Source organism: Cheilinus undulatus, linkage group 6, assembly GCF_018320785.1.
Source record: "Cheilinus undulatus linkage group 6, ASM1832078v1, whole genome shotgun sequence".
Taxonomy (NCBI): domain Eukaryota; kingdom Metazoa; phylum Chordata; class Actinopteri; order Labriformes; family Labridae; genus Cheilinus; species Cheilinus undulatus.
Genome location: NC_054870.1, coordinates 970,725 through 990,086, shown reverse-complemented (window position 1 = coordinate 990,086; position 19,362 = coordinate 970,725). Strand labels below are relative to the sequence as shown.

Genomic DNA, 19,362 nt, shown 5'->3' with positions numbered 1-19,362 from the left:
ATCATAAATTTAATAGAGATGAATCTATGTTAGCCTCCCAGTGAACAGATCCTCCACTGTAGAACCATGGATGTTTAAAGTTAGACTTTGGGACAATTTACTTTAAAAAATGCCCTTTTCCATAGCATTGGGAATGTTTTTGTGTTTTTCTCAGTAATAAGTTGTTTCTTGTCCCGATCAGATTGATTGTCATGTAAAATAAAGTGCCTACCAGTTTTAGTTTAGTCTTTGTGTGGTTGAATTAAGTTAGGAAACAAAGCTTCATAAATGGGCTGGTCAATAATGGTCAAAATGATTACCTCCATTATTTTGCTTGATATAGGGAGCGCAATTATTAAAATTATTATTGAACACAATTGTGCTCCAATTTTACATCATCTGCATTGCGTGCTTTTATTAGATACTCTGATCCCTAAGCATAAATGAATTTTAAAAATGGCTTATATTAACAATATATAAATAAAGATTATTCTTACGTTCCAAAAATTTCCCAACAGATGCTGAAACATTTATTTAGATCAAAGCAATAAAGGTGACCTTTGACCCCTGGAGTGTAACTTGGTGTGTGTCTTTCATAGACTCTGGTATATCAGACCAAGACGTGCTGCAGCAGTACTCCATCTGCAGTCCGAAGCGATCTAGGTCAGACAAGCAGCCAGACAAGCCGACATTAACTAGTCCACAGCCCCGCCCACGCAACCGTTTCGCCACCCTGCTGCAGAGAAGAAACCAGGAAGCTGAGGAGGATGGCGAGGGACGATTCAGCAGGTGACATCACAGATCTAGGCCTGTCTTATTGGTCATCTTCTTGTCCAGTCTAGTCAAAGTAAATATATAGTGACAGAACCATTTAGAGCAAGCAACACAAAAAGTTTTGCAGTTAAATATTTAAAAAGCGTTGTTCAGCCCTAATCACAATAAGAGGAGCTGACTAATTCTAGTAAAGGTGACATTTCCTTCTTACTTTCTTTTGCTTGTCCTTTAGATTCCCATGAGCACAATTAGCTGTCTGTAATGAGTAAAAATATGTTTGTATCAGTGTTGGTCTAACACTAGTTTAGAAATACTGGCATATTGGATATTGACTGAAATCAAACCATGCATCCCTTATCCATAGATTGCAATAGAGATTAAGCTGTCTGTTAAACTAATTTTGTTGTATTTTTTACGTGTAGGTTCTTCAGCAGCTCCACCACTGCAGCCAGTGTGAGCACCAAGGCGACTACTCGACAGGATCCTCTTGAGAATGTGGAGCCCAGATCTCTGAGTCCTGCTAAGGACAACTCTCCCAGCTCAAAGACCAGCGACAGCGATTCACCCGATGGTCCATCTGTGGAAACCCCCAGTCCGCCTCAGACACCAGCCATCATGTCTCCCAGTTCAGCCAGTCAGGGGCTCAGACTGTTTCACTGGACAGGCAGCTCCCCCTCCACAGAAAGGCTGAGAATGCCCAAGTCTACCTCAGGCCTTAGCGCCCTGCAGCAGTTTCAGTATAAAAAGGAAAATTTGTCTTCATCCACAGAGACGCACAGATCACCCGAAGACGCGTCACCAACACGCCTGTCATCAGCTGAGGGACACCAAAAGAACAAAGATGAGCTCCCAGATACCCCTCCGTCCCAGGACAGCGCTTACTTTTCACAGTCCCAGTCTGACCTCACTTCCTGCCACAAAGAGGATGTCTCTACCTACAGCTTCCCCTCCTCCCACCAGGAGGATGCTGCATGTGTAGGTTCTCTACTAATCTCCACCTTCAGTTTGAATTTCTGTACATTTGTGGTCGGGTCAGCTGTCATGCTTGCATCATTGTCAGGTTCCTGCCTCATGAGTAGGTGTAAAGAAAGTTATTTTTGGTTATTTGACTTGCAAGTGTCTTTCATGTCATTTCCTAGGATATAAACTCAAGCAGAGATTCGGAGAAAGACGCAAGTCCCACACACTCACCGGGAACAGATCCAAAACTCAACGTGATGAAATCAAGGGTGAGAGACTTTCAGTTCCCCATCAATTGTTTCACTCTGAGATTTCTTGTTTTGAACAAAAACTGTCTGACTTATAAAACACAAAGATCATAGAGGAAAATCTCTGCAGGTTTACTGGCTACACAGAGTATTTGTTCAATGAATAAATTCCTTCAGAGCTCCGACACTTAAAGCACAATATACAAGTTGTTTTAATAGGATTAGAATAATCTAGAATAACCTTGTTTTCAGTAGTTTTTTGTCATTTAATATCCCAACAATAATCGTACTCAATCATCAACTTTTTGATCTTTCCAAACAAGGAAGAGTTGATTTTATTTAATCTTCCCATGAAGGATCAGGAGGGGCAGGGTAAGTGGAGAAAGGGCACTTAGAGGTGCAGCCTCTCTTAGGAGGGGAGAAGTGACTAATTCAGTACTATAATGGGTTTCCAGTGTATTTGAGAAAACATTAGTATTCCTGAGTGCACAGCCCAGAGGAAGTCTGGGAAACACTGAGTTTTCATAACCTAAGTCCTTATGTTTACATGCACTGTTGAGTTGAGCCATAGTTATAGCTCCATTAGGCCATTTGACTGGACCACTGTCCTTGTCCCAGTATGAAAGAAGAGTCACCATGGCAGGCGGTGATATATCCCATGTCAGCTGGGTCCTACGGAGTTTATTCCTGTTAACCTGCTATGTCCCATACTAGACAATCAACCAACAAGTGAGCAGGAAGCAAAGTGGCTGACCAGGTCATCTAGTCCAGTTTGGGGTAGGGCCAGGAAATTAACTCAAGACTAGATACAATCAGAGTTAAAGTATTTCTTTAACCTGACATGTTTAAAACTGTTTTTACAGTAGGGATGTTATGCCCTACACATGATGCAATGATTCAAGTATTTTAGTCTACTTTGAAATATCCTGCTTTCTTTATTTTTGTGTAGGTTTTTAATCAAATGAGAATGACACGACAATGATCATTGTCTTCAGTCTAACAGTTCATATAAAATTTTCCATACAAGTCAAAATAATCAAACTTGGATATCTTTTAAAAAATTGTCCATCCCTGCTTTAATCTAATCATGTGTTGGTTTATATATAAACACAGATGGAAGAGGAGGGCTGGTGTGATTGGTAGGATTGCTGGTGCACTCAGACAATCATTGGTGCATAATGTGGATGTGATGTATAGTTGATAGGACTGTTGGTGGAGCAGAGAACATATCTGACCAGAACTGCTCAAACAAGTTACAAGGTGAGCAGAGTAACTGTTGTGTAGTTCTCTTTGACTGTTTAGAGCTGAGGTGTGTTGGCACAGAAGGGGCATCTGATCGAAGTGTAAGTGTGCCCATAGTCTGTCTTTGAGATATTTAAATTAGACAGTCTCAGTCAGACATGGGTCTAGTCCTCCTTAAGCAGGGGTTTTGAAAACGGTGTTGTTTCTGTGCGTTTTGTATGTATTCAAACTGTGTTTTAGGTCACAGAGAGCAATCTTTTCTGGAAATTCCTTCTAGGGTGAAGATTTTTAGAAACTCTGTTTACAGCAGTTATATGTTAGATGGGGAAAACAGAGTTTGAGCTTAAAGCCGTATTGTGAACTAGATTCTCCTCTGTTTGTTGTCACAATATCACCTGGCAAACGTGGCAGTATCTGAGCTGGAGATGACTTGCTGAATACTCCTGCTGTTCAGGAATCATGTTCTCCTGTTCTGGTTTTACCATGTCACAGTGGAGCAGGCCGTGACCAACCACAAACCAGTCTGGAGAGTTTCTTTAAAATGGCTTTTAGTTGGTAGCAAGGGTTTTTTAACCATAAAGGCAGATTAATAATGGTATATAGCAGCTGTTCTGTTTCCTCCGTGTGCTAAAACTCTACCCATGTTGTCTCTTCATTCAGGTTTCAGGTCTGTCAAAGCCTAGGTCTGACAGCCAAGGTAAAGCAGCAAAAGTGGGAGCGCTGGGACCAGCCAAGGCCAGCGGCCTGAGGAAGAAGTCTGTTGGTTCTGCAAAGAAAATCTCTAATAATGAGAACAACCCTGGTGTCCAGGCCACAATCAGCAGCCTTTGGAAGAATTTCAGCTTCAAAAAGTAAAAATACAATTACTCAAACTACTTTTAAATAAATATTCCTTTTGGCTTCACTTTGAATCCCTTTAAAACAATCTGTGTAAAATGTTTAGAGGTTGAGTTTCGATACTTGTCTTTTTTTGATCCTTAGAGGCAAGTAGGTAAAAAAAAAAAAAAAGCAAAAGTCTGAATGTTAAATACAGTTGTTATATACAGGATACATTCTGACATTCTGAGGAGTAGAGTTGAAGTGACCAGTGATGATTTAAAGTATCATGGTTTGATTATTAGCTAAAAGTTGTCAGTGTCTCAGAATAACATTTGAATATTGTGTGTTATGTAATAATAGTAATAGTGTGTTATGTAGTAGTAGTAATAGTGTGTTATGTAGTAGTAGTAATAGTGTGTTATGTAGTAGTAGTTATAGTGTGTTATGTAGTAGTAGTTATAGTGTGTTATGTAGTAGTAGTTATAGTGTGTTATGTAGTAGTAGTTATAGTGTGTTATGTAGTAGTAGTTATAGTGTGTTATGTAGTAGTAGTTATAGTGTGTTATGTAGTAGTAGTTATAGTGTGTCATGTAGTAGTAGTTATAGTGTGTTATGTAGTAGTAGTTATAGTGTGTTATGTAGTAGTAGTTATAGTGTGTTATGTAGTAGTAGTTATAGTGTGTTATGTAGTAGTAGTTATAGTGTGTCATGTAGTAGTAGTTATAGTGTGTCATGTAGTAGTAGTTATAGTGTGTCATGTAGTAGTAGTTATAGTGTGTTATGTAGTAGTAGTTATAGTGTGTTATGTAGTAGTAGTTATAGTGTGTTATGTAGTAGTAGTTATAGTGTGTTATGTAGTAGTAGTTATAGTGTGTTATGTAGTAGTAGTTATAGTGTGTTATGTAATAGTAGTAATAGTGTGTTTGTAGTAGTAGTTATAGTGTGTTATGTAGTAGTAGTTATAGTGTGTTATGTAGTAGTAGTTATAGTGTGTTATGTAGTAGTAGTTATAGTGTGTTTTGTAGTAGTAGTTAAAGTGTGTTATGTAGTCATAGTAATAGTGTTATGTAGTAATAGTTGTAGTATGTTTTGTAGTAGTAGTAATAGTTTGTTATGTAGTAGTAGTTATAGTGTGTTATGTAGTAGTAGTTATAGTGTGTTTTGTAGTAGTAGTAATAGTGTGTTATGTAGTAGTAGTTATAGTGTGTTTTGTAGTAGTAGTAATAGTGTGTTATGTAGTAGTAGTTATAGTGTGTTATGTAGTAGTAGTTATAGTGTGTTTTGTAGTAGTAGTTATAGTGTGTTATGTAGTAGTAGTTATAGTGTGTTATGTAGTAGTAGTTATAGTGTGTTTTGTAGTAGTAGTTATAGTGTGTTTTGTAGTAGTAGTTATAGTGTGTTATGTAGTAGTAGTTATAGTGTGTTTTGTAGTAGTAGTTATAGTGTGTTATGTAGTAGTAGTTATAGTGTGTTATGTAGTAGTAGTTATAGTGTGTTATGTAGTAGTAGTTATAGTGTGTTATGTAGTAGTAGTTATAGTGTGTTTTGTAGTAGTAGTTATAGTGTGTTTTGTAGTAGTAGTTATAGTGTGTTATGTAGTAGTAGTTATAGTGTGTTTTGTAGTAGTAGTTATAGTGTGTTATGTAGTAGTAGTTATAGTGTGTTTTGTAGTAGTAGTTATAGTGTGTTATGTAGTAGTAGTAATAGTGTGTTATGTAGTAGTAGTTATAGTGTGTTATGTAGTAGTAGTTATAGTGTGTTTTGTAGTAGTAGTAATAGTGTGTTATGTAGTAGTAGTAATAGTGTGTTATGTAGTAGTAGTTAAAGTGTGTTATGTAGTCATAGTAATAGAGTGTTATGTAGTAATAGTTGTAGTATGTTTTGTAGTAGTAGTAATAGTTTGTTATGTAGTAGTAGTAATAGTGTGTTATGTAGTAGTAGTTATAGTGTGTTTTGTAGTAGTAGTAATAGTGTGTTTTGTAGTAGTAGTAATAGTGTGTTATGTAGTAGTAGTTATAGTGTGCTATGTAGTAGTAGTTATAGTGTGTTTTGTAGTAGTAGTAATAGTGTGTTATGTAGTAGTAGTTATAGAGTGTTATGTAGTAGTAGTTATAGTGTGTTTTGTAGTAGTAGTAATAGTGTGTTATGTAGTAGTAGTTATAGTGTGTTATGTAGTAGTAGTTATAGTGTGTTATGTAGTAGTAGTTATAGTGTGTTTTGTAGTAGTAGTTATAGTGTGTTATGTAGTAGTAGTTATAGTGTGTTTTGTAGTAGTAGTTATAGTGTGTTATGTAGTAGTAGTTATAGTGTGTTTTGTAGTAGTAGTTATAGTGTGTTATGTAGTAGTAGTTATAGTGTGTTATGTAGTAGTAGTTATAGTGTGTTATGTAGTAGTAGTTATAGTGTGTTTTGTAGTAGTTATAGTGTGTTTGTAGTAGTAGTTATAGTGTGTTATGTAGTAGTAGTTATAGTGTGTTTTGTAGTAGTAGTTATAGTGTGTTTTGTAGTAGTAGTTATAGTGTGTTATGTAGTAGTAGTTATAGTGTGTTATGTAGTAGTAGTTATAGTGTGTTATGTAGTAGTAGTTATAGTGTGTTTTGTAGTAGTAGTAATGTCCTATGTAGTAGTAGTTATAGTGTGTTATGTAGTAGTAGTTATAGTGTGTTTTGTAGTAGTAGTTATAGTGTGTTATGTAGTAGTAGTTATAGTGTGTTTTGTAGTAGTAGTTATAGTGTGTTATGTAGTAGTAGTTATAGTGTGTTTTGTAGTAGTAGTTATAGTGTGTTATGTAAAAGTAGTTATAGTGTGTTTTGTAGTAGTAGTTAGTGTGTTATGTAGTAGTAGTTATAGTGTGTTTTGTAGTAGTAGTTATAGTGTGTTTTGTAGTAGTAGTAATAGTGTGTTATGTAGTAGTAGTTATAGTGTGTTTTGTAGTAGTAGTTATAGTGTGTTATGTAGTAGTAGTAATAGTGTGTTATGTAGTAGTAGTTATAGTGTGTTTTGTAGTAGTAGTTATAGTGTGTTATGTAGTAGTAGTAATAGTGTGTTATGTAGTAGTAGTAATAGTGTGTTATGTAGTAGTAGTTATAGTGTGTTTTGTAGTAGTAGTTATAGTGTGTTTTGTAGTAGTAGTAATAGTGTGTTATGTAGTAGTAGTAATAGTGTGTTATGTAGTAGTAGTTATAGTGTGTTATGTAGTAGTAGTTATAGTGTGTTTTGTAGTAGTAGTTATAGTGTGTTTTGTAGTAGTAGTAATAGTGTGTTATGTAGTAGTAGTTATAGTGTGTTATGTAGTAGTAGTTATAGTGTGTTTTGTAGTAGTAGTAATAGTGTGTTTTGTAGTAGTAGTAATAGTGTGTTATGTAGTAGTAGTTATAGTGTGCTATGTAGTAGTAGTTATAGTGTGTTTTGTAGTAGTAGTTATAGTGTGTTTTGTTGTAGTAGTTATAGTGTGTTTTGTAGTAGTAGTTATAGTGTGTTATGTAGTAGTAGTTATAGTGTGTTTTGTAGTAGTAGTTATAGTGTGTTTTGTAGTAGTAGTAATAGTGTGTTATGTAGTAGTAGTTATAGTGTGTTATGTAGTAGTAGTTATAGTGTGTTATGTAGTAGTAGTTATAGTGTGTTTTGTAGTAGTAGTAATGTCCTATGTAGTAGTAGTTATAGTGTGTTATGTAGTAGTAGTTATAGTGTGTTTTGTAGTAGTAGTTATAGTGTGTTATGTAGTAGTAGTTATAGTGTGTTTTGTAGTAGTAGTTATAGTGTGTTATGTAGTAGTAGTTATAGTGTGTTTTGTAGTAGTAGTTATAGTGTGTTTTGTAGTAGTAGTAATAGTGTGTTATGTAGTAGTAGTTATAGTGTGTTATGTAGTAGTAGTTATAGTGTGTTTTGTAGTAGTAGTAATAGTGTGTTTTGTAGTAGTAGTAATAGTGTGTTATGTAGTAGTAGTTATAGTGTGTTATGTAGTAGTAGTTATAGTGTGTTATGTAGTAGTAGTTATAGTGTGTTTTGTAGTAGTAGTTATAGTGTGTTTTGTAGTAGTAGTTATAGTGTGTTATGTAGTAGTAGTTATAGTGTGTTTTGTAGTAGTAGTTATAGTGTGTTATGTAGTAGTAGTTATAGTGTGTTATGTAGTAGTAGTTATAGTGTGTTATGTAGTAGTAGTTATAGTGTGTTATGTAGTAGTAGTTATAGTGTGTTTTGTAGTAGTAGTAATGTCCTATGTAGTAGTAGTTATAGTGTGTTATGTAGTAGTAGTTATAGTGTGTTATGTAGTAGTAGTTATAGTGTGTTATGTAGTAGTAGTTATAGTGTGTTTTGTAGTAGTAGTTAAAGTGTGTTATGTAGTCATAGTAATAGAGTGTTATGTAGTAATAGTTGTAGTATGTTTTGTAGTAGTAGTAATAGTTTGTTATGTAGTAGTAGTTATAGTGTGTTATGTAGTAGTAGTTATAGTGTGTTTTGTAGTAGTAGTAATAGTGTGTTATGTAGTAGTAGTTATAGTGTGTTTTGTAGTAGTAGTAATAGTGTGTTATGTAGTAGTAGTTATAGTGTGTTATGTAGTAGTAGTTATAGTGTGTTTTGTAGTAGTAGTTATAGTGTGTTATGTAGTAGTAGTTATAGTGTGTTATGTAGTAGTAGTTATAGTGTGTTATGTAGTAGTAGTTATAGTGTGTTTTGTAGTAGTAGTTATAGTGTGTTATGTAGTAGTAGTTATAGTGTGTTTTGTAGTAGTAGTTATAGTGTGTTATGTAGTAGTAGTTATAGTGTGTTATGTAGTAGTAGTTATAGTGTGTTATGTAGTAGTAGTTATAGTGTGTTATGTAGTAGTAGTTATAGTGTGTTTTGTAGTAGTAGTTATAGTGTGTTTTGTAGTAGTAGTTATAGTGTGTTATGTAGTAGTAGTTATAGTGTGTTTTGTAGTAGTAGTTATAGTGTGTTATGTAGTAGTAGTTATAGTGTGTTTTGTAGTAGTAGTTATAGTGTGTTATGTAATAGTAGTAATAGTGTGTTATGTAGTAGTAGTTATAGTGTGTTTTGTAGTAGTAGTAATAGTGTGTTATGTAGTAGTAGTAATAGTGTGTTATGTAGTAGTAGTTAAAGTGTGTTATGTAGTCATAGTAATAGAGTGTTATGTAGTAATAGTTGTAGTATGTTTTGTAGTAGTAGTAATAGTTTGTTATGTAGTAGTAGTAATAGTGTGTTATGTAGTAGTAGTTATAGTGTGTTTTGTAGTAGTAGTAATAGTGTGTTTTGTAGTAGTAGTAATAGTGTGTTATGTAGTAGTAGTTATAGTGTGCTATGTAGTAGTAGTTATAGTGTGTTTTGTAGTAGTAGTAATAGTGTGTTATGTAGTAGTAGTTATAGAGTGTTATGTAGTAGTAGTTATAGTGTGTTTTGTAGTAGTAGTTAATAGTGTGTTATGTAGTAGTAGTTATAGTGTGCCATGCAGCAGCAAGCAGTATAGCAGCGTTATCGTGCAGCAGCAGTTATAGTGCAGCTTGCAGCTAGCAGCAGTAGTCATGCAGCAGCAGCCATAGTGCGTCAGCAGCAGTAGCACAGCGTAGGTGCAGCAGCAACAGCGTCATGCCAGCAGTGCGTCATGCAGCAGCAGCCACATGCGCGTCATGTAGCAGCAGCCATAGTGCGCCTTGTAGCAGCAGCCATGGTGTCATGCAGCAGCAGCAACAGTGCGTCATGCAGCAGCAGCAGCATGCAGCAGCATGCCGCTTTGCAGCAGCAGCAGCCATAGTGCGTGCAGCAGCAGCAAAGCAGTAGCAGCAGCAGCTACAGTGCGCCTTGCAGCAGCAGCAGTGCGTATTTTTGCAGCAGTAAAGATAGTGCGTTTGCAGCAGCAATCCTGTGCAGTAAGCTGTAGCAGTAGCTAGTGTCTTGTAGCAGTAGTTATAGTGCGCCATCTTAGCAGCAGCAACACAGCGCGTCATGCATGTGCAGTAGTAACAGTGTCGCGTACATAGCAGCAGTTTAGTGTAGCAGTACCTGCAGCAGCAGCTACAGTGTGTGGTAGCAGCAGTTTACAGTGTTTGCAGTAGCAGCAGTGCCTGTCTGGCAGCAGCTTCATAGTGCGTCATGCAGCAGTAGCCATAGTGCTTAATGTAGCAGCAGCTACAGCGTGCCAGTGGCAGCAGCTACAGTGTCGCAGCAGCAGTAGCTACAGTGCCGCGTAGCAGTAGCAATAGTGCGTTATGTAGCAGCAGTTATAGTGTCTTGTAGCAGCATAGTGCGTCTGCAGCAGCTATAGTGCCATGCAGTAGCAGCTAGTTTGTAGGCAGCTTATAGTGCGTAGCTCAATTCCAGCAGCCTTACAGTGCGTTGTAGCAGCAGTATAATGCGTCTTGTAGCAGTAGCTACAGTGTCGTTATGCAGCAGCAGCTATAGTGTCTTGTAGCAGTAGTTATAGTGCGTTCACATTGTAGCAGTAGTACACTGTGCTATGCAGTCAGTTACAGTGCAGACATGTTGCAGCAGCAGTTATAGTGCGTATGCAGCAGCAGTTAGCAGTGCGTCCTTGCAGCAGTAGTTACAGTGCGTCTTGGCAGCAGCCAAGCATGTCGATCAGCAGCAAGCCAGTGCAAAGTGCGCCTTGCAGCAGCAGCCAGCAGCGCTCAGTAGCAAGCCTTGTAGTGCGTCTGCAGCAGCAGTACAGTGCGTTCGTAGCAGCTACAGTGCCGCGTAGCAGCAGCTATAGCGCCTTGCAGCAGCAGCAGCTACAGTGCGTATGCAGCAGCAGCTAGCGTGTCTTGGTGCAGCAGCAACAGTGCGCCGTGCAGCAGCAGCACAGTGCGCCATGCAGCAGCAGCTACAGTGCGCGTAGCAGCAGTTACAGTGGTTCAGCCAGCAGCAGCAGCTATAGTGCGTCTTGCAGCAGCAGTAAACGTCTTGCAGCAGCAGCAGCAGTGCTGTACGAGCAGCAGCTTGGCTGACGGTGGTAGCAGCAGCACAGTGCCATGCAGCAGCAGCTACAGTGTCATGCAGCAGCAGCTACAGTGCGCCTTAGCAGCAGCAAGCGTCTTAGCAGCAGCTACAGTGCGTTGGCATGCAGCAGCAGAATAGTGTCATGCAGCAGCAGCTATAGTTACAGGCCTTTGCAGCAGCAACAGTGCGCCTTGCAGCAGCCAGCAACTGTGTGTCTTGCAGCAGTAGTAGCAGCCATGCAGTAGTTAGTAGTATGCGTCACAGCAGCAGTGAGCAGTGCGTCTTTTGCAGCATTACATAGTGCGTCGGTAGCAGCAGCATAGTGCGTTGCCATGCAGCAGCAGCTATAGTGCTCTTGCAGCAGCAGATAAAGTGTCGCATGCAGTAGTAGCAATAGGTGCGTAGCAGTAGATAACCATGCAGCAGCTCACATAGTGCCTTGCAGCAGCAGCCACAGTGCGTCTTGCAGCAGCAGCAGCAAGCCTAGTGGCAGCAGCAGAAAGTGCGTGTGCGCAGCAGCAGCCAGTGTGCTAATGTAAGCAGTAGCTACAGCGCTGTCTGCAGCAGTTACAGTGCGTCATTAGCAGCAGCTTACAGTGCTAGCGCGTAGCAGCAGCTACAGTGCGCCTCTGTAGCAGCAGCATCCAGTGTGTTTTGCAGTAGCAGCTCAGTGCGCAGTAGCGCCATAGTGATGTAGCAGCAGTTAGTAGCAAAAGTGCGTTTGCAGCAGTAGCACAGTGTGTCATAGTAGTAGTATAGTGTCAATGTAGCAGTAGTTATAGTGCGTTTGTAGTAGTAGTTACAGTGTGCTGTAGCAGTAGTTATAGTGTGTTTGTGTCAGTAGCAGTTATAGTGTGTTTGTCAGTAGCAGTTACAGCAGTGTTACATGTAGCAGAAGCATAGTGTCTTTGTAGCAGTAGTTATAGTGTGTCTGCGTAGCAGTAGTAACAGTGTCTTGCAGTCCAGCAGACAGTGCACCAGCAGTAGTAGTGGAGCATGCAGTAAAAGCAGTGTATAGCAGCAGTGCCTTGCAGTAGCAGCAGTAATCCTACAGCAGCAGCAGTGTCATAGTGCAGCAACAGTGCGTGCTTTAGCAGCAGCTACAGTGTCTTGCAGTAGCAGTACTGTTGCAGTGCAAGTTGGGATGCTAGCAGCAGTTATAGTGCGTCTTTGCAGCAGCAGCTATAGTGTTGTAGCAGCAGCAGTAGCTGATAGTTTTCAGGTAGTAGCAGTTAAAAAAAGTGTCTCAGTAGTTATAGTGTTTCTGTAGCAGCAGTTAGTGTTATGCAGTAGCTATAGTGGTTGTACAGTAGTGACAGTAGTAGTTATAGTGTGCTATGTTGCAGCAGCAGTTATAGTGCGTCTTGTAGTAGCAGTACAGTGCGTTGCAGTAGTAGTTATAGTGTCATGATGTAGCAGCAGTTATAGTGTTATGTAGCAGCTAGTTATAGCGTGTCATGTAGCAGTAGCTATAGTGTGTAGCAGTAGCTATAGTGCGTTATGCAGCAGCAGTTATAGTGCGTCTGTGCAGTAGCAGCTACAGTAGCTGTTTGTGTAGCAGTAGCAGTAAGTAGTGTTCATGCAGCAGCTGTAGCATACCTGTGCATAGCTTAGCAGTCATACAGCAAGTTTGGCAGCAGCAGCTACAGTGTGCTGCGCAGCAGCAGCAATGTCATGCAGCAGCAGTTATAGTGCGCCAAGCAGTAGCCATAGTGCGTCTTTAGTAGCAGCAGGTTATAGTGTGTAGCAGCAGCAGCAGCTAGTGTCATGCAGCAGCAGCATACAGTGCGCTTGCAGCAGCTGCAGCAGTCATGCAGCAGTGCGTGTCTGTAGCAGTGTCTTACAGTGTGCCGCAGCAGCAGCAGTGCGTGAAGCAGCAGTGATAACATGCAGCAGTAGCCAGTGCGTCTTTGCAGCAGCAGCCAAAGTAGTGGCTGCAGGCAGCAGCAGCAGCAGCGTGTCATGCAGCAGTACAGCGCGTTATGCGTAGCAGCAGCAAGTTGATGCAGCAGTGTCATGCAGCAGCTGCTTTGCGTCTGTCATGCAGCAGCAGTTGTTGTCAGCAGCAGTAGCCTGCAGTGCAGCCAGGCTACAGCAGTACAGTGCGCTCATGCAGCAGCAGCAGTTCAACAGTGCAAATATGCAGCAGCAGCTTAATAGTGTCATGTTGCAGCAGCAGTCACGATAGTGCGCAGCAGCATGCCTGCAGCCAGCATAGTTGGGCAGGCAGAAAAGGCTGGCAGCAGCAGCGCCAGTGCGTCATTGCAGCAGCCAATGCAGCAGCGCAGCAGCAGTGCGTCATGCAGCAGCAGCTACAAAGCAGCAGCTACAGTGCGTCAGCAGCAGCAGTGCGTTGCAGAGCAGCTTAAGCAGCAGCTTAGCAGCAGCCAAGCAGTTTATAGTGTGTTTTGTAGTAGTAGTTATAGTGTGTTATGTAGTGTAGTATAGTGTGTGTAGTAGTAGTTATAGTGTGTTTGTAGTAGTAGTTATAGTGTGTTATGTAGTAGTAGTAGTATAGTGTGTTATGTAGTAGTAGTTATAGTGTGTATGTAGTAGTAGTTATAGTGTGTAGTAGTAGTTATGTGCATGTAGCAGTAGTAGTGTTATAGTGTGTAGTAGTAGTTATAGTGTGTTTTGTAGTAGTAGTTATAGTGTGTTATGTAGTAGTAGTTATAGTGTGTTATGTAGCAGTAGTAGTTATAGTGTGTTATGTAGTAGTAGTTATAGTGTGTTTATGTAGCAGTAGTTATAGTGTGTTTTGTAGTAGTAGTTATAGTGTGTTATGTAGTAGTCAGTTATAGTGTATGTAGTAGTAGTTATAGTGTGTTGTAGTAGTAGTATAGTGTGTTATGTAGCAGTAGTTATAGTGTGTTTTGTAGTAGTAGTTATAGTGTGTTATGTAGTAGTAGCATAGTGTGTTATGTAGTAGTAGTTATAGTGTGTTTGTAGTAGTAGTAATAGTGTGTTATGTAGTAGTAGTTATAGTGTGTTTTGTAGTAGTAGTTATAGTGTGTTATGTAGTAGCAGTATAGTGTGTTTATGTAGTAGTAGTTATAGTGTGTTTGTAGTAGTAGTATAGTGTGTTATGTAGTAGTAGTAATAGTGTGTATGTAGTAGTAGTTATAGTGTGTTATGTAGTAGTTATAGTGTGTATGTAGCAGTAGTTATAGTGTGTTTTGTAGTAGTAGTAGCATAGTGTGTTATGTAGTAGTAAGTTATAGTGTGTTATGTAGTAGTTATAGTGTGTTTTGTAGCAGTAGTTATAGTGTGCGTAGTAGCAGTTATAGTGTGTTATGTAGTAGTAGTTATAGTGCGTTTGTGCAGTAGTAGTTATAGTGTGGTAGTTATAGTGTGTTATGTAGTAGTAGTAGTTATAGTGTGTTTTGTAGTAGTAGTTATAGTGTGTTATGTAGTAGTAGTTATAGTGTGTTTGTAGTAGCAGTTAGCTAGTGTGTTATGTAGTAGTAGTTATAGTGTGTTTGTAGCAGTAGTTAAAGTGTGTTATGTAGCAGCATAGTAAAGAGTGTTATGTAGTAGTAGTTGTAGTGTGTTATGTAGTAGTAGTTATAGTGTGTTATGTAGTAGTAGTTATAGTGTGTTATGTAGTAGTAGTTATAGTGTGTCATGTAGTAGTAGTTATAGTGTGTTATGTAGTAGTAGTTATAGTGTGTTTTGTAGTAGTAGTAATAGTTTGTTATGTAGTAGTAGTTATAGTGTGTCATGTAGTAGTAGTTATAGTGTGTTATGTAGTAGTAGTTATAGTGTGTTATGTAGTAGTAGTTATAGTGTGTTATGTAGTAGTAGTTATAGTGTGTTTTGTAGTAGTAGTTATAGTGTGTTATGTAGTAGTAGTGTGTTATGTAGTAGTAGTTATAGTGTGTTATGTAGTAGTAGTTATAGTGTGTTATGTAGTAGTAGTTATAGTGTGTTATGTAGTAGTAGTAATAGTGTGTTATGTAGTAGTAGTTATAGTGTGTTATGTAGTAGTAGTTATAGTGTGTTTTGTAGTAGTAGTAATAGTGTGTTATGTAGTAGTAGTAATAGTGTGTTATGTAGTAGTAGTTAAAGTGTGTTATGTAGTCATAGTAATAGAGTGTTATGTAGTAATAGTTGTAGTATGTTTTGTAGTAGTAGTAATAGTTTGTTATGTAGTAGTAGTTATAGTGTGTTATGTAGTAGTAGTTATAGTGTGTTTTGTAGTAGTAGTAATAGTGTGTTATGTAGTAGTAGTTATAGTGTGTTTTGTAGTAGTAGTAATAGTGTGTTTTGTAGTAGTAGTAATAGTGTGTTATGTAGTAGTAGTTATAGTGTGCTATGTAGTAGTAGTTATAGTGTGTTTTGTAGTAGTAGTAATAGTGTGTTATGTAGTAGTAGTTATAGAGTGTTATGTAGTAGTAGTTATAGTGTGTTTTGTAGTAGTAGTAATAGTGTGTTATGTAGTAGTAGTTATAGTGTGTTATGTAGTAGTAGTTATAGTGTGTTATGTAGTAGTAGTTATAGTGTGTTTTGTAGTAGTAGTAATGTCTTATGTAGTAGTAGTTATAGTGTGTTTTGTAGTAGTAGTTATAGTGTGTTTTGTAGTAGTAGTAATAGTGTGTTATGTAGTAGTAGTTATAGTGTGTTATGTAGTAGTAGTTATAGTGTGTTTTGTAGTAGTAGTTATAGTGTGTTATGTAGTAGTACTTATAGAGTGTTATGTAGTAGTAGTTATAGTGTGTTATGTAGTAGTAGTTATAGTGTGTTTTGTTGTAGTAGTTATAGTGTGTTTTGTAGTAGTAGTTATAGTGTGTTATGTAGTAGTAGTTATAGTAGTTATAGTGTGTTTTGTAGTAGTAGTAATAGTGTGTTATGTAGTAGTAGTTATAGTGTGTTATGTAGTAGTAGTTATAGTGTGTTATGTAGTAGTAGTTATAGTGTGTTTTGTAGTAGTAGTAATGTCTTATGTAGTAGTAGTTATAGTGTGTTATGTAGTAGTAGTTATAGTGTGTTTTGTAGTAGTAGTTATAGTGTTATGTAGTAGTAGTTATAGTGTGTTTTGTAGTAGTAGTTATAGTGTGTTATGTAGTAGTAGTTATAGTGTGTTATGTAGTAGTAGTTATAGTGTGTTATGTAGTAGTAGTTATAGTGTGTTTTGTAGTAGTAGTTAGTGTGTTATGTAGTAGTAGTTATAGTGTGTTTTGTAGTAGTAGTTATAGTGTGTTTTGTAGTAGTAGTAATAGTGTGTTATGTAGTAGTAGTTATAGTGTGTTTTGTAGTAGTAGTTATAGTGTGTTATGTAGTAGTAGTAATAGTGTGTTATGTAGTAGTAGTTATAGTGTGTTTTGTAGTAGTAGTTATAGTGTGTTATGTAGTAGTAGTAATAGTGTGTTATGTAGTAGTAGTTGTAGTGTGTTATGTAGTAGTAGTTGTAGTGTGTTATGTAGTAGTAGTTATAGTGTGTTATGTAGTAGTAGTTGTAGTGTGTTATGTAGTAGTAGTTGTAGTGTGTTATGTAGTAGTAGTTGTAGTGTGTTATGTAGTAGTAGTTATAGTGTGTTATGTAGTAGTAGTTGTAGTGTGTTATGTAGTAGTAGTTGTAGTGTGTTATGTAGTAGTAGTAGTTGTAGTGTGTTATGTAGTAGTAGTTATAGTGTGTTATGTAGTAGTAGTTGTAGTGTGTTATGTAGTAGTAGTTGTAGTGTGTTATGTAGTAGTAGTTGTAGTGTGTTATGTAGTAGTAGTTATAGTGTGTTATGTAGTAGTAGTTATAGTGTGTTATGTAGTAGTAGTTGTAGTGTGTTATGTAGTAGTAGTTGTAGTGTGTTATGTAGTAGTAGTTGTAGTGTGTTTTGTAGTAGTAGTAATAGTGTGTTATGTAGTAGTAGTTATAGTGTGTTATGTAGTAGTAGTTATAGTGTGTTTTGTAGTAGTAGTAATAGTGTGTTATGTAGTAGTAGTTATAGTGTGTTATGTAGTAGTAGTTATAGTGTGTTATGTAGTAGTAGTTATAGTGTGTTTTGTAGTAGTAGTTATAGTGTGTTATGTAGTAGTAGTAATAGTGTGTTATGTAGTAGTAGTTATAGTGTGTTATGTAGTAGTAGTAATAGTGTGTTATGTAGTAGTAGTTATAGTGTGTTATGTAGTAGTAGTTATAGTGTGTTATGTAGTAGTAGTTATAGTGTGTTTTGTAGTAGTAGTTATAGTGTGTTATGTAGTTGTAGTAATAGTGTGTTATGTAGTAGTAGTTATAGTGTGTTTTGTAGTAGTAGTTATAGTGTGTTATGTAGTTGTAGTAATAGTGTGTTATGTAGTAGTAGTTATAGTGTGTTATGTAGTAGTAGTAATAGTGTGTTATGTAGTAGTAGTTATAGTGTGTTATGTAGTAGTAGTTATAGTGTGTTTTGTAGTAGTAGTAATAGTGTGTTATGTAGTAGTAGTTATAGTGTGTTATGTAGTAGTAGTTGTAGTGTGTTATGTAGTAGTAGTTGTAGTGTGTTATGTAGTAGTAGTTGTAGTGTGTTTTGTAGTAGTAGTAATAGTGTGTTATGTAGTAGTAGTTATAGTGTGTTATGTAGTAGTAGTTATAGTGTGTTATGTAGTAGTAGTTACAGTGTGTTTTGTAGTAGTAGTTATAGTGTGTTATGTAGTAGTAGTAATAGTGTGTTATGTAGTAGTAGTTATAGTGTGTTATGTAGTAGTAGTAATAGTGTGTTATGTAGTAGTAGTTATAGTGTGTTATGTAGTAGTAGTTATAGTGTGTTATGTAGTAGTAGTTATAGTGTGTTTTGTAGTAGTAGTTATAGTGTGTTATGTAGTAGTAGTAATAGTGTGTTATGTAGTAGTAGTTATAGTGTGTTATGTAGTAGTAGTTATAGTGTGTTATGTAGTAGTAGTTGTAGTGTGTTATGTAGTAGTAGTTGTAATGTGTTATGTAGTAGTAGTTATAGTGTGTTATGTAGTAGTAGTTATAGTGTGTTATGTAGTAGTAGTTATAGTGTGTTATGTAGTAGTAGTTGTAGTGTGTTATGTAGTAGTAGTTGTAATGTGTTATGTAGTAGTAGTTATAGTGTGTTATGTAGTAGTAGTTATAGTGTGTTATGTAGTAGTAGTTATAGTGTGTTATGTAGTAATAGTTGGAGATGAGGTGTAAGGTGTAACTGAAATATGAAAAGATAATCTGACATTTTTCAGAACAATCATCTCAATCAAAATCCACATCCCTACTCTCTTTTTTAACTGATTATTGAAGCTGTCATGTGACAAAATGAGACACTGGGCCGGTTCCATGTCTCATGTGTTTTCATTTTCATCCAAATAAATTTAATCTCACCTTATTCAACCTGTTAGTCACAGAAGAAGAATTTAAAGTTTAGCTGAAGCAGAAACAGATGGTTCGCATTGTTAGAACTGTTGTCAAAGCCAGGAGGGGGAGTAGTTTCAGTCTTCAGATATCTGACTGTGATGCCTGACAGAATGGCACAGTTTTTAATGGAGCAGTTATCAAACCATCTCTTTTGTTTTTCAGGGACTCTCAGAAGTTGGCCCCCGTCTCTAAAGGAAAGGCCCTGTCTCCAGTCAAAGACAACCTGCTGGTTGGCTCGCCTCAGACGGACATGAACTTAATCACCAGCTTCTAGTCCATGCTTTGAATGTTTCACAGTACTGAGCATGCTCGGTGTGGGACTGAGGCTTTTAAACATACCATGTATGTCATTAATTCACACTACAGTCTACGTATTTCTTTGTGTATTTTTAAATAAAGATACCTCCTCTGAATTGACTGAATCCTGTGTGAGTTTCTCCTTATTTACTAGATGTCTGAAGTGATGTTGCGTCACTTCCTCTTGCTTTTGTCTCTTGTTTTAACACAGCAGTCAAAGAATGTGTCACCTAGTAAAAATGCGAATACATACTTGAGTGTTTACTGAAAATACCCGACCTGCATGCATGCTGAGGAATGTGGTGATAAGATTTCAGGCTTCCTCAGTGTCGAGTTTTCACACCTGCCTGTCTGACTGTAGCTTCTTTAATGAAGTCTGCTGAACAGGCCATCTTTAATTTTAACACTGTCATCAAGTGTTCTGAAAGTTTCTATCTTTAAAGTAAAACTGTTTTTTTGTTTGTATTTATCATGACCTGCATCAAGAAGAACATTTCATACCTACCCTCCTTGTAACCTGAAACTGCAGCCACTTTAGGATCAAACGGAGAATAAGGCGGGCTACACAACACGTTCAATTCCAGGACAGCCTTAACAGATTTGTAACAATATAATCCTCTGAGTGTAGACGTTAGACCATTCAGCATGACCACACACCTGCTGGAGTATTTATTTCACATTGTAGATTACACTGATATGAGTCAAACATGACTTTGAAAAACAGACATGCTGTTGACCTAAAGGTCTTATATGAAATACTCTGAAGGC

The 19,362-nt window shown here is 37.3% G+C and overlaps 1 protein-coding gene across 1 annotated transcript in view; it reads left to right on the top strand.

Moving 5' to 3' along the window:
- exo1 (exonuclease 1) overlaps positions 1–18,704 on the top strand; it is a 29,596-nt gene extending 10,892 nt beyond the window's left edge. The window contains exons 10-14 of the mRNA XM_041788896.1: positions 579–768; positions 1,176–1,728; positions 1,893–1,982; positions 3,864–4,054; positions 18,460–18,704. Coding sequence (XP_041644830.1) covers positions 579–768; positions 1,176–1,728; positions 1,893–1,982; positions 3,864–4,054; positions 18,460–18,571 — 1,136 coding nt within the window. The 3' untranslated portion in view covers positions 18,572–18,704. The remainder of the gene's footprint in view (positions 1–578; positions 769–1,175; positions 1,729–1,892; positions 1,983–3,863; positions 4,055–18,459) is intronic.
- Positions 18,705–19,362: the final 658 nt, after the last annotated feature.